Consider the following 13,891-nt stretch of genomic DNA (forward strand, 5'->3'; position numbering starts at 1 on the left):
ACTTTATCTTCAGAGGCGCCGCTGATCCACAAGCTGCTCTGAGAAACTTGATAAATATGGGCTCAAATCTGAAGCCATTCCTTCCTCAGAAAGATGGCCTCTCAGTCCCAGCAGAACACAGCCAGGACAGACTTTCAGATGTTTGGCAAAGGATTTCCTCCAGCTCCCCATGAGCTCCTGCAAAGTTTTTTGTGATGTGTTAAGCTAAGCATCGCATCCATAATTGATGAATCATGTAGGACACTGTCCTGACAGCTTAGCATGCTGTCCTTGTTCTAGGAGGAGAGCGGAAACACGATCAATCTTCCTCACTCTTTTTTTTCTGTTTTCATGATGATCTGAGCTTCAGTAAACTTTTTCACAGACAGCACATCCGCACAGAATCATGTGGCTTGATTAATAATGATTACCATATGGAACGTTCTGTAGCTCGTGTTTCCAGCGCCGGCAATTCCTGATCTCAAACAGAATAGAGAAGGCGATAATGAAGGCTTATATAAGCCGCCATATGTCTGAGACTTGAAACTTTCTATACTTTCAGACTCGCGCTGAGGGTTGTACGCTGCCGCATGCATCCTGTTCTACCTGCCTTTCTAATCAACAACATGTGTACGCATTCACACGTGCACACTTCCTCTGGGACACCCCCCTCCTCCCCAGTCCTCACGGTGGGAATGATCACGGGAGGCCGAGGTAAAGAGGAGGTGAAGGATGAGGGAGGGAGGGGGAGGACATGGGGATCATGTCACAACACCAAGGGGAGTGTGTGAGGGAGATAAAGAGAGGATGAACATGATCAGAAGGGATAAAGCTCGGTGGAGTCCTTGGCGGTATCTTTCTCAGTCAGACAAGACAAGCCCCGATGTGCACGCGTCACGTGCACGTAACTCAGAGGTGACACTTCTCCTGCACCTTAAATGCCTTTTTATTTTCCCCCAGCCCTGGAACTGGTGCATCCTCCAATAACAAGCGTCCTGCATTAAATCTACGATGCAGCGGGCTCATAAATACTGCAGCAGGCTGGTATGAATAGATATCAGTGACATTTATTTTAGCCTCTCTGAACATCCCACTCTTTCTTCAGGGCATCTGTTTGTCTTCAGGGCATCTGTTTAAACCTGAGAAATGCTTGTTTTTGTGGATTGTTTGACAGCTCTTCAACGTGTTATGTTTCTTTAGTGTATACCTCAGCAAAGACTGCATCTTTCTTTACATTTCAGCTGTTTGTAATTCATTCTTTGAAGAACCTGCTCTGTCTCTTCCAGTTGAGTTTGACGACTGCGCGGGGAACGAGGACGTGGCCTTCGACGTGTCGGATCCCAGCTTCCTGGTGGACGGGGACCTGAACCTGGTCCCTCGGCAGGACGTCCGGTACAGCGGCCCGGTCCTGTTCGTGCACGGGGTCAGCGCGCACGCAGACGACATGGCGCAGGTGGACGTCACCGGACTGCCGCTGCCGTCAGCGCACGCTCTCAGGGTGAGTGGAAAATGTGCTGCGTGGATGCTTTCTGTAGCGCTTTCTTCATTTCTACTTCATCAGAATCAAAAAGGTCACGCTTCATTACGTCCTGAAAAGGTCAGACTGGGCATTATGTAACAATGATTAAATATCCATGTCCCCAGGGAGTATGGAGCTGCTTTGTTTGTTTGATTATTTTAAGAAAATGTTTTTTGGCTTTCTTGTTCAGTATGGGATGAGAAGATTAATAGCGCTGTCACATACTGTATGGACAAGGAATATATGTCTACGACTAAGCCAGTGTAGCTTGTTGGGTATGTTTTTGACAGACATATACATACAGAAAACAGAATCATAAGGAAAAACAGAATACACGAGTAAACAGTTCCCTGCTCCTCTTAACTAATAGATGGTAATTCATATTCATTCTTATAAGTCTTCCTGACATTTTCTTTTTAGAATATTCATGGTTAAAAACAAAGTTTATCCTCAGTATGGTTTCTCTGGTTTTACATAGTTCATACAGAGTTCCTAAACTTCCTTATCTGTTTTTGTTTGTCTTTCAGTATATAAGTTATTCTATCTTGTGGAAGGTTTGACATCCTCTGTGTTATCCAGTGTATAATAGAAGATCTTTCAGAATAAAGTTATCAACTTTTGAAAGCTAAGGTTCATTAATGTTTGTCCATTTTTCTGATAGCTATGTTCATTTGGATGCAGATCAAGGTAAACAGCTTAGAGGAGTTACATGCAGCAGCTAGAACCCACTCCTCAGGGCGTACATACATTTTACACTCCAACATGTTGATTTTTAAACACTGATTTCTGCATGTTTTGCACAAGCGGTTGATAAGTGACCTTTAGAAATGCTGGATTTCGTTAACCTCGTACAAAGCTAGACGACCAGTTTCATGCTGCTGCCGGTCTTTGCTCTAAGCTAAGCTAACCGGCTGTGAGTTTATTAACGAGACAGTTTATCGCCATGGCAACAGCAGCCCAGGAGAAGCAGCAGAATTACCCATGAAGCAGACGCTCTGTCACTCTGTCAGAAATTTTACCGAGGCAAACCTATTTTGTGCGTAGGTGACAAAAAGTGAGCAGACTGCTTGGCTGATGTCGGGGGTTGAGTTCTCCTGCACTGCCGGCTCCTGAGAGGTTAAAAAGTCTCCTTAAGTGTTAATGATCCCTCATTTGTTTCCCAAAACTGTTACTTTAAAGGACTAAAGCCGTGTAAATGTTCTTGGAGCTGTAAACCCGGGCACTGTCATTCACTCGTACATTAACGATCTTAATTGCAAATTAAAAACATTAGAACCCAAAATCCATCAAATGTTCAGAGGCATCTGTTGTCAGTCACATTCATGCATATGTTGATGAGTTTTAATTACTTATAAATGTGAAGCAGGCTCATGCGACCTTAATTATCACCAATTAGCCTAATTGCACCACCTCAGAGATGCCATATTAAGCAGTGAGGAAACACCCACATCCATATATTTTTTAAACCAAATGAATCTTTAAAGAAAAGTGAAAAAGCGATCGAAGTGATGCAGAGACTAACGGAATAATCTTTGGGTTTCTGTTCCTAAATGAGCTGAAGCATTGCATCTTTAGTAGAAGATGACATTTGGAGGAAAAACACAGAGACAGTGACTGATGAGACCCAGAACTGTGTAAAAAGTTTAAAGAAGGAGTTTCATTTACTAAAGTGAAGAAAGTTAAAGTGTCTGGAGAACAGCTCTGCCAAACCGACCAACATTCGTTCAGTTTCCAGCATGGTTGCTTACGGCAACAGCAGCTGAGCCCGGCACTAAATCTGTGCACAGGTCAGCAGACATAGTATATGATGACAGACGTTTACATTAATACGCCGGATTCTACAAGTGTTTAGTGCTTGTAAAGTTCAGAAAAACATTCGAATGTCACAAAGGAAAAGACTAAAGATTCATACATGAGCCCATTAAACTTGGCTGCATATCCATAAGTGTGTATATTTCTCTATATTTGTGTGGTTTAATTATTAATTGTGCATGAAGCCACATGGAGGGACATTTTTCTTGCATGGTGAAGTAAAACAGCTCTAATGTTTTAGCGCTGACGTCCAGTGTGTGAAAAATCACGCTGGCCGCTTCCAATTATGTGGGAAAGTTGCCAGGAAGCCGGCACCCCACCGCTGAGCTTTGTTTCTCTGCAAATGTGTCCCTTTGTTTGTGTAATCTACTGAAATTTGTTTCTGCAGCCAGCAAATTGACTGCCTTACAAAACTCTGGTGCACCTGAATAAACCCTCATTGGTAGCCGCCGTACACCCCCGTTCTCCTGCCGCTTTGTCCACATACACTAAGTTTATTAGGAAAAAGTTTCCAGAGACCGCAGGTAGCGTCGGTGTTCCTTTCCACCGTCTCAGAGATCATCTGTCTTCCTGGTGCAGAGCTCAGCGTCCTGCTGCTGCCGCTCCTCCAGCCTCCAGCTTAATGGATGCCTGCGTCCCTTCCGGCGTGATGTGGCTCTCATTTGTTTGTGTCTGACGCCATCGTTTATTTGGTTAGATGGTCCATGGGTGTTACCTTGGCAAGTCATTGAGGATATAAGTAAATTAGTCTCTGGCAAGTTGTGTGTGGGAAGTGAAGTTCCCAGTGACTCATGCTGCCATATGGTCTGTCCTCTGCATGAGTAAGTGTGTCTGAGCGCTTCTGGCTTTGCCTCCATGAGACACTTTTGGTTTGTGGATCATTTTCTCAAGTTTTGTTTTGTGGTCATTTCTTTATTTCTAGCAGGAGAATCACAGTTGCATATTCAGCCCCAATTTGCTTTATAATTTCATTTTTATTTGACCACGAGGTTACTTCTGGTTAAAATGATATAAAGAAGAAACTAAACGAGGATAAGAGATTGCATAAGAGATGTTAATGGTACATTTGAGCTACTTCTATGTTTATGTTTTGTTTCAGGTGGCTTTTCCATTTTATTTTATGGTAACACCTGATTGCAGAAACCAAACAGTTCCTTTAACTGTTGAATAGCTTCTCTGGAATTTTGGACCAGTCCTGCCTCATAATGATCTCCAGGTCTTTAGGGCTGGAAGGCTTTGTTGCCATCACTCTGGTGTTTAATTCCCTCCACAGATTCTCAAAGACATGATGTTCTGGACTCCAACAGTATTTTCTGGGAACCATTTCTCAGTAGATTTATCTGTACATTTCCTATAGGACCAATCCAGCCCAAGGTCAAGTTTCTTCTGCAGACTTCCTGATGTTTTCCTCCAGAATATTGCATGCAGTCCACTTTTCCCATGCTTCTGTTGTGGTAAGGTTTCCCTACCAGCTGAAAAACTCCCCAAAGCACTACTTTCCCACCACCACTGTGAGGTTCTTGGGGCTGAATGCTTCTCCTTTCCTTCTCTAAACAAAATCCACATCCCTGCATCCAAACAATTCCCTTTCCACCTCATCTGATCACAGAACTGATGCCCTAAAGCCTTCTTCTTTATCCAGGGGAGCCTTTGCAAAGGCTCAGAGGAGTATCTGCTGGAGTGTCTGCCTTCAGACATCAGCAGCAGAACGCCTCAGATTCATCAGGATGGACTTGGTGGTGGTCCTTGGATTTGCTCTAGCCTCTCATGCTACGGTTTTTTCTTCCTACCTTGAGACTTTTCACAGTGTGAAACTCTTCTCAGTTTTTGATTACGCTTCACTTTTCTTGTTTTGTGAGCAGCAATAACCCTTTCTCACCAATGGACTCTTTGGTTCTTTGCAGTGACTTTTAGTTGAACAGTGAGTGAGTGGAGATCAGCTGTTCTAAATTCATTGTGTACGAGAATGTGGTAGAACATGGCAGAAATTACCGGAAGCATTAGGAATGTGTTTGTATTTCTCAAAGGTTGGCAACAGTTTGAATAATTTCAGACATGGCAGTTTTACAAACAAAGTAAAAACAAAACATAGAGATAGATCCTTCGCCTCTCTAACAATGCTGTGTGGTTTTTTTGTCTTTTTTATCAGTTTCAACCAAAAGGAGGTCATTGGTCAAATACAAATGAACTATAAATAAAAAAGGTATGAATAATATTGACATCCTCTGAAATACCTGATGGATTTATGTGGACTTTTGCAGCCATAGTCTTCAGGAGTGACTGATGTATGAATGATTGTCATCATCATCGCATGTAGCGCAGCCATGAAGCTAACACTTTGCTTTTTAAGTGACTATCTTAAAGGTTTGACATCTTCATTGAAAGGATTTCCATAAGCTTGGGTACTTACATGTCCACCACAAGATTAATCGTGATCTTTTGCAAAAATAAGAGCAGACGTTCCAGTCGTTCTCAGCTCTTCTTTGTGCTTTTTCTTGCCTTCTGATGTTTTAAACTAAGACTGTGATCAGCGTTTCTCCTGGTTAGCATCAGCATGTAACATTTTCATTGTCAGCTCTGTACGGTGTCCTGCTGAGCATTCATAACTCTGCTGAGCCTCAGAGATGCTTGAGATGCTCGCGTGTCTAAAGATGATCCCATTGTACTGACTGAAGCACTTGTTGAGGTCTGGGAACATCGTGGTATCACGACAATGGAGCCTGACAAAAAAAAAGATCAAACATGGTTGGAGGATCAAACACAATAGAGTGTTATTATTACTGAGGAACGATGGCCAAGACTCCAGAAATACAGCAGGACACAGCATTTAACCCTCCGAGAGGTGCTGGAAAACAAAAAACTACTGAAACATTTGAGAGGAGAGACTGGAAACAGAATAAAATGTTTGGGATTTTCTGTCATGTAGCCTTGATTTGGTACACAGAATTCAAACTAACAAAGTGTTTGTCAGTCAACAAATCCTTGATTAAAAAAAGCAAACAATCTTTTCATTTGTGTTGTTTGTGTGAGATTCAAATGGAAAATTCTGACAGAAAAACTCTAAAACTTTCGTCCAGAGGACTCCAAGTTGGATTATTAGTGATCAGCTGACAGCTAGTTTGACTTAAATACCTGTTTTTACCGTCATAATTATTAAAATATTGCGACATACTTTACATTCACTCCACTTCTTGTCATGCAGCAACAAAAAAAAACCTTGAAATTAGTGATCCAGCCTGATCACGAGTGATTTTTTTTGCTCTGATTTCAGTCAAGCTTTCAACAGTGTTCCTTCAGTGTTCACCTGATTCTTTGGATGTTTGAGTGTTCATCCCAAAATAAACCACTTGGTTGGTTTATTTAGGTGGCTCATAGCATGACAAAGCAGCTGCTCCCTGCTCTCTTCTCCTCTCTGATATTTCACCAGTGAACTCATCATTACCTGCAGACGGCTTAAATAAATCCGGAGCATCTTAGCCGCAGCATCAGCCCACAAAGCACTTCTCTTTGTTTGGCATCTTCTGTGGACCGTCAGCCGCAGGATTCCTCTTTAGATGCATGGAATGGGTGCTAGATGCTTTCACTTCTGATGGTTTTATTACTCAGTTCCATTAGCACCTCTAACACAGTGTCTTAGTGTTTTTGGTCATTTGTTTGTCAGCTCCAACCAAAAGAAACTTATTGGTTGAATACAGATTCACTGTAAGTGAACAATATCCCAACAAATATTTGATGAAAACTCGAAGACATGGACGTCAGGAGTTGAATAGTGACTGGATTATTGTTTTAATGTCCCTGTTTTTAAATCTATGATGGATTTCATCAGCTAAGATGACCTACTGACTATCTCTGCATCGGCATACAGCATCTTTAGCTTCCCAATGGCAGTCCACTCCTGGAACATGCTCCAAATTATTAGCCTTTTTCATTTTTTTTTTTCTGCTGTAAATTTCATTAAACCGTATCAGGGAAACTTGATACATCCAATTAACTATTTTATCTTTCCTCTGGACAGATGCTTTAATGTCTCTATGTGTCCTAAAGTAGAGTAACTCGGCTGTTAATTGCAGAGCACACATCGTTACAAACTGCACAAATTAGGCAAAGGGTAGAGAAAGGAACAAAGATGAATTTTAAAAAGCAGAACAGAAACGCCAGGCAGAGGGAGAGTTCTCTTGTGAGACATGGCGGTTAAAAGCTCTCATTATTTCACTATCAATTAATCTGCTGAAGCTCCTCAAGCTCTGGGACTCATCATCAGAAAGTCTATTGTTGGTTTCTGTGTCCATATCCAACCCGGTCTCACGAGGATTCGTGAAACTGTCACGTAAATTTTTGTTTCGGTTTCGTGCGCACCAACACGATTTCATCACGTTTTTCGTGCCGCTCACAACAAAATGTTTTTCGTGTTGCTCACAACGAAACCCGCTGTGGTAATCACATCTGAAAGTGGTTTATACCGGCGGATTCATGACAATCTAAGCTGTCCATCGGCATATAGTGTTTGTGTAATCGCGTTTGCAGCTGTCGGACATTCTTAGAATCGCGTTTGCAGCCTTTGGACATTCTTTAAATTCCTATGCAAATTAGTAAGTGTACCACTGGGTTATGGTTAGGGATGATGTAATGCAAAATATAGCGTTGGATTCGCAACGCTTTTACATTAAAAATATAATATACCCATTCATTTGAAATACGTTCTGAGTGGCACGAAAAGTCCGCCGTTTAAAATACATTGGTGTGCATTTCGTTGTGAGCGGCACGAAAAACATGACGAAATCGTGTTGGTGCGCACGAAACCGAAACAAAAATTTACGTGACAGTTTCACGAATCCTCGTGAGATCGGGCTGCCATATCCTGTCGTCCCCCTACGCTCTCATCAAACACGTGTTCAGAGCGGCAGCAGCTTCTGAAGACTGCAGCTAACTCTGACATGTTTAGAAAGCTTCTTTCAATAAGAAAGGGGTTCGACTCCGCTAACAGCATCGACCGGATGCTGAGCTTTAAACCCCACATAGTGCCGTCTCCATGCCTCTTCCCTGTTTTTTCTATTATCGCCCCCCCACAGAGTAGGTGTCTCTTTTTCATAATCAAATCTCTTTGTTCTGCTCCTGTTAAAGTTGGATTTTTTTTATTTGTCCAAACCTTCCCTTTTGTTTCCTGTCTAATGCGCAGCGGAAACGTTCCAAGGTGAATTTATTGGCATAACAAATGAAACAGTGGCAGAAAATATTGACTGGTGATAATTGATAAGCTCTGGGAGCGAAGGTGGAGAGAATCAGTTTTTAATTCATCAGTGCGTGGCGCCATAGTTTGGTGTAACAGGCCCAGGGGGAGAGAAGAGGCTGATGAATGATTCCCATTATGAGCAAAACTCTGAATTCAATGAGTAATTTATTCCCCCTTTTTTTGCAACCGATCAATATGTGAATTAATGGAAGAATGCATTTCAATTTAACAAATGCATGCTCCAAGATATGGATTTTTTGTGCGTATTATTCCTTGTTGTTTTGGTTGTGTTGCGCAGAACAACAGTTATGCAGAACGTCAGTTATGCAGAACATTTTCTCGCCTTCAGGGGCATAAACAGGCACCATTCAAATGTAACAGCTGATAAGAGGCAAAATAATCTGAGTCCAAAAGCCTATTTATTTTGCTTTTGTTATGTTTCATCCATTCTTCGTGCGCCGAATGAAATGAAATATTGCATCCTGTGCAAAATCCTCATCCAGCAATGGCAAATAGATTTTCTCTCACCGAGCTTTCAGCGTTCAGTGCGGCTTTCTGGGGATGACTAAGATGTGACATCTTGCAACCACAGCACAACAGCTTACATTATACAGCACAACACAAATAATCTTCCTTTTCTCCGTCTGCGTCCCACTCACGCTGTCTCTCCTCAGCTTGTTCCGTCGCTGTCATTCGTTAATTCTCTTTACAGCCTTTGTCTGTCTGTTTTACATTACTTCCTCTTCACTCTCCATCTTTTTGCTGGAGTGGTTTATATATATCCACCAACATTTATTTTGTTGGCTTTAAAGTGTGGGAGTGAGAGCTGAAGAGGGAACAAACAAACCCAAGCTGACCATCATGATAATTCACAAACTCTTAAGTTTTAATTTTAAAGCTAAATGTCTCCGTGTTGGTTTTGTCTCTCAGTTGTGGAGTGCACTCGAGGGTAATTTATCAGATTTAATTTCATGTAATTCCCCTCACGGGATGGAGACATATTATGTAGAAACTATTTTGTGTGATTCTACCTTTAAACTGTGTGTTCGACTGGTTAGGCTCCGTCAGGCTCACAGCGTCCTGAAAGGTCAGTGGAATAAGGAGGAAACTGTTCAAAAACTGGAATAAATTCTAACATTCGGTGGCAGATGAAGTTGGGAAGCTAAAATTGCATGATGAAAATGATGCTGAAGTGATTCAGTTTTAGTTGTGCACCAACTGAAGAAAAGAGAAAAGTTTGACTTGGATGGAAGCCCAGGGAATCACTGGAGGACTTTATGACAAAGGCATCATTAATAAATGGTTTTAACAAGAAGAAATGGGGGGGAAATGGTGTTAATGATCAAAAGACCTAGTATTTTGCTCTTGTTAGCTGAAAAAATCAGCTTTACGGACTAACAGCATCAGAACATTGGCAGGAGTTGCTGATTATTATGTTTGGAGACTTTGTAAATGACTCTGATGGAACTTTTGGCCTTTTGGCTTCATATAATCACTTTTTTGTAACAAAAACAAACTTGAAGGCCTTTTTAACAGCTCCATAAATTCCGACAGACGGATCAGCTCAGTGGTCAAAAGCAGTGTTTTTAAAAATAAAGAACTTCAGGCCAAGGTAAAGTCCTGTTTCCCTCAGAGACTTATCAGGCTTTCATCACGGTGCTTTTAGACTGCTGTGATTCTGTGGATGTGGGCGTTCAGCGGTCGTCTCGTCAGCGGCCGGTGTAAAGTACAGCTGCTCGTCGGTTTAAAGGAAAAAGAAAGCCTGATGACACAACTCTGGTTCTGGCCTCCATCCACGGACTTCCTGTTTGTTTCAGGTTTGATTTGTGGAGCCACCATACTGAGCAGAACTTTTGCATCTTCATACCTCGGTTAGACGTGAAGCAACCAGATGTTCTAAGATCCAGGATCAAACATCGAGGAGATCCTAATCTGTTTCACAGTTGACTTTTCCATGTGAGAGGCGCTGTAGAAGCTTTAGCTCGCTGCTGAAGATCCACCTCTTTCAGTGGAGTAGAGCTCGACACCCTGACTTCTTCTCTTATGATGTTGTATTTTTAAATCTCATTATTCTCTCCAATTATGTACTGTCGTTCTATAGCACTGTAACTGTAAATGGAGTGGCCTGTAAATTCTAACCTTATCTTCTTTCAAAATGCTTAGCTTGTTACTTGCAGACATAAACCATGAACATCAACATGTCTTTCATCTTTATGACATCAAATTGAGTTCTCCCAGATCAATTTAACATTTAAAAATACATAAACTACTAAAACACCAAAAACCACATAGAAGTGGAGGCAATATTTCTTTTTGTGGATTGGGAACATTTAATTAAAGGCAGCAATGTAGGAAAACACTGTAGACATTTCAGTACATTAAATCCATTTTAGAAATGTAATAAATTGAATACACATATGTAAAAATGTTATCATTGTTTCATTTATTATTATTGTTCAGTTCACACTAAATTTGTACAGTAGCCTGCTGTTAGTGGTCGAGTTTAACTATTTTTATTTCTATTTTTGTATTTATTTTAAAAATGTTCTTGTAGTTCATGAAGTGTTGAGTAAAGCTGTAGGACTAACATCTAATCTGATCCTTTTTGGTCTTATTAGGTATAATTTACATGTAAATACGCTTGAAGCACACATAGAACAGTGTTTGTTAAAGTTATAGAGAAAAATGCATCAAATGATTACAGATATATATTAAATAGGCTCAATAATGATATACTACCATGCCAGGATGACCAATTCTCCTACTTTTGGCACAAGACACGCCCTTGTCAGTATTTATCTGCCCAAACAAACACCAACAAACATTCACAAACATCACAGACGGCACAAAAGTCATAGTAGTTATTATATATTTATACATATACTGTATTAGTGTATTCATAGATCCATATGATCATCTCTGAAGGCAGAGAGTTGTCCTTATTAATGCATGAGGCACAACTCCATTAATTAGCTGTTTCTGATTATGAATTGTCCCTGACATGGAGACAGGATGGATGAGGATCTGACTGTAAATCACAGCTCTGGTCTGTTTCAGTTCATAAGCTGCCGTTACGTCATCCGTTACATAACCGCTGTCCTCAGGTTGAGTCTTCATCTTATTGTAAATTACTCTTAGTAAAAGTCTGATCTGTTGACTGAAGTCTGAAACCTTCCTGCTGCCATGTCAAGTGTTTTATCACTGAGATGTTTTCATTTCAGTCAGACAGCAGAATGGTTGCGACAGACATGCTAGTTACAAAAGTTATGATTAGACAAACTTTTCAGTGTTTGGGGATTATTAAATAAAATAATGAAAGTCATGTAGTCAGAGACACAGTTCTGGTTCACTATTGATAACCGTTAGTTATGGGTTTTAGGTCATTAAGGGACTTCAGGGGTGAACATTGATAAAAAATGACAGCAGCTCTTCTGCTGGTCACTTTAAAGGACCATCCATCCATCCATCCATCCATCCATCCATCCATCCATCCATTCTCTATACACCGCTTTATCCTCACTAGGGTCATGGGGGGTGCTGGAGTCTATCCCAGCTGACTCGGGTGAAGGCAGGGGACACCCTGGACAGGTCACCAGTCTGTCACAGGGCTACATATACAGACACACAATCACACTCACATTCACACCTACGGACAGTTTAGAGTAACCAATTAACCTCAGCATGTTTTTGGACTGTGGGAGGAAGCCGGAGTACCCGGAGAAAACCCACGCATGCACAGGGAGAACATGCAAACTCCATGCAGAAAGATCCCAGGCCCAGGCCGGGATTTGAACCGGGGATCTTCTTGCTGCAAGGTGACAGTGCTAACCACTATCACACTGTGCAGCCCTTTATAGAACCAGTTCACCCAAATTAATATTGAAAAAAAGTGCTTTTAAAATAAAACAAAACATGAGTGTGCCAGTGCAGCTTTTGCCGTTTAATGTTCTGCTGCAAATACACATAAGGTATAATTTCAGCAAGTGCGTTTTATTTTTGAAAAGCCAGCATGTTTAATGACCTCTTTGGGCTTTTATTTTGAAAGTGTATCAATAAGACAATCAGCTGTGAGTCTCTGGCTGGTTGCAGTGAGCAGAGAGAGAAGCAGATCAAGGATTAGACCCTCCAGCAAACGGTCACAGCTCCAAAACTAGAAGACGGATTAAAAGCATTCTTTGAGCGTGTGAAGCAGCATCTTGTTATGAACTATTTCCGTGCACAGACTGTGTGTTATACAGATTCAGGGGCAGGTTAGAGAGACGCTCCAATACAATGGGAGTCGATGAGAATTCCAGTTATTTCTACAGTATCAGCACACATCCTTTCTACTCTCTGCTGATGAGGTTCTACAAACATAATCACTTTAAAGAAAGCAGCCAGTTAAGAGCTGAAACATCCAGTCATTAATTTACTGCAACACTCTGCTGGACTGAAATGAAAAATGTTGATGGTGCATTGATTATACTAGAGCAAAGCCTGGAACACTTGTGCTGTGGGGCGGCTGTGTGAGTGTATTTGGTTGCATATACGTTCTGCTGACGCTAACAGCAGTGAGCTGTACTGTGCATTAGCAGAGCTGACTGATTGGCCGGTCCAGCTGCTTATCCGTGAGTTTATTCCACACTGACTAGCTGCACAGTCGTGTCACCACCGGCTGATACTGGCCTCCATATGATCCATTTCTCACCGGGTCTCCAGCACATTGTCAGAAATGAGTAATGACACTTCTCAATATAGCAGTGAGGGTGAATATGGCAGAATGGACAAGGACGTGACTTTCCTCCAGTCGCTCTGAGCTCATGTGACAAAGACTCCATCTATTTTATTTTTCTGTGCACTTGCAGACTGTAATGCTGTTTAATGCATGTAAACACATCTGCTCCTTTTCTGTCACCTCTGACTGATCAGTGGAATCTTTTTAAAACCACTCACTTCCAAGCCAGCTAAGTGAAATGCCCCTAATGATCATTTAAAAGACAGAGACGGAGAGGGAAGCAAATGTTGTAAGGCTGGATCAGGGCTGATGGCGCGGCAGTAATTTATGAACAGAACACATTAAAGATTCACGGCCTCTCTTCTCTTACGGTGTCACCAAACTGTGGGAACGCGATTCATCACACATGCAGACTGCCAAGAGAGAAGCCGAGAAGAAAAGCCGTCACTAAGTGTGAGAAAAGAATGAGTTAGAGCTGCAAAGTGGCAGGTGTAAAAGGTGAGAGGGAAGAAAGGGAGGAAACCTGTGGGGAGCCTTCCTCAGCCAACAGGACAAACGTCTTCAAGCAGCCCGACGTCGCTGCGTCTGATCCACCTGCAGAACATTGATAGGTTTCAAAGCATCACTCCCCTCTCCA

At 41.7% G+C, this 13,891-nt stretch overlaps 1 protein-coding gene across 1 annotated transcript in view; it reads left to right on the forward strand.

Moving 5' to 3' along the window:
• Positions 1-13,891, forward strand: part of cdh13 (cadherin 13, H-cadherin (heart)) — a 289,988-nt gene that overhangs the window by 43,521 nt on the left and 232,576 nt on the right. Inside the window, 1 exon segment of the mRNA XM_051952057.1 lies at positions 1,266-1,477. Within this exon segment, the coding sequence (XP_051808017.1) occupies positions 1,266-1,477 (212 nt within the window).

This window comes from Acanthochromis polyacanthus, chromosome 8, assembly GCF_021347895.1.
Source record: "Acanthochromis polyacanthus isolate Apoly-LR-REF ecotype Palm Island chromosome 8, KAUST_Apoly_ChrSc, whole genome shotgun sequence".
Lineage (NCBI taxonomy): Eukaryota > Metazoa > Chordata > Actinopteri > Pomacentridae > Acanthochromis > Acanthochromis polyacanthus.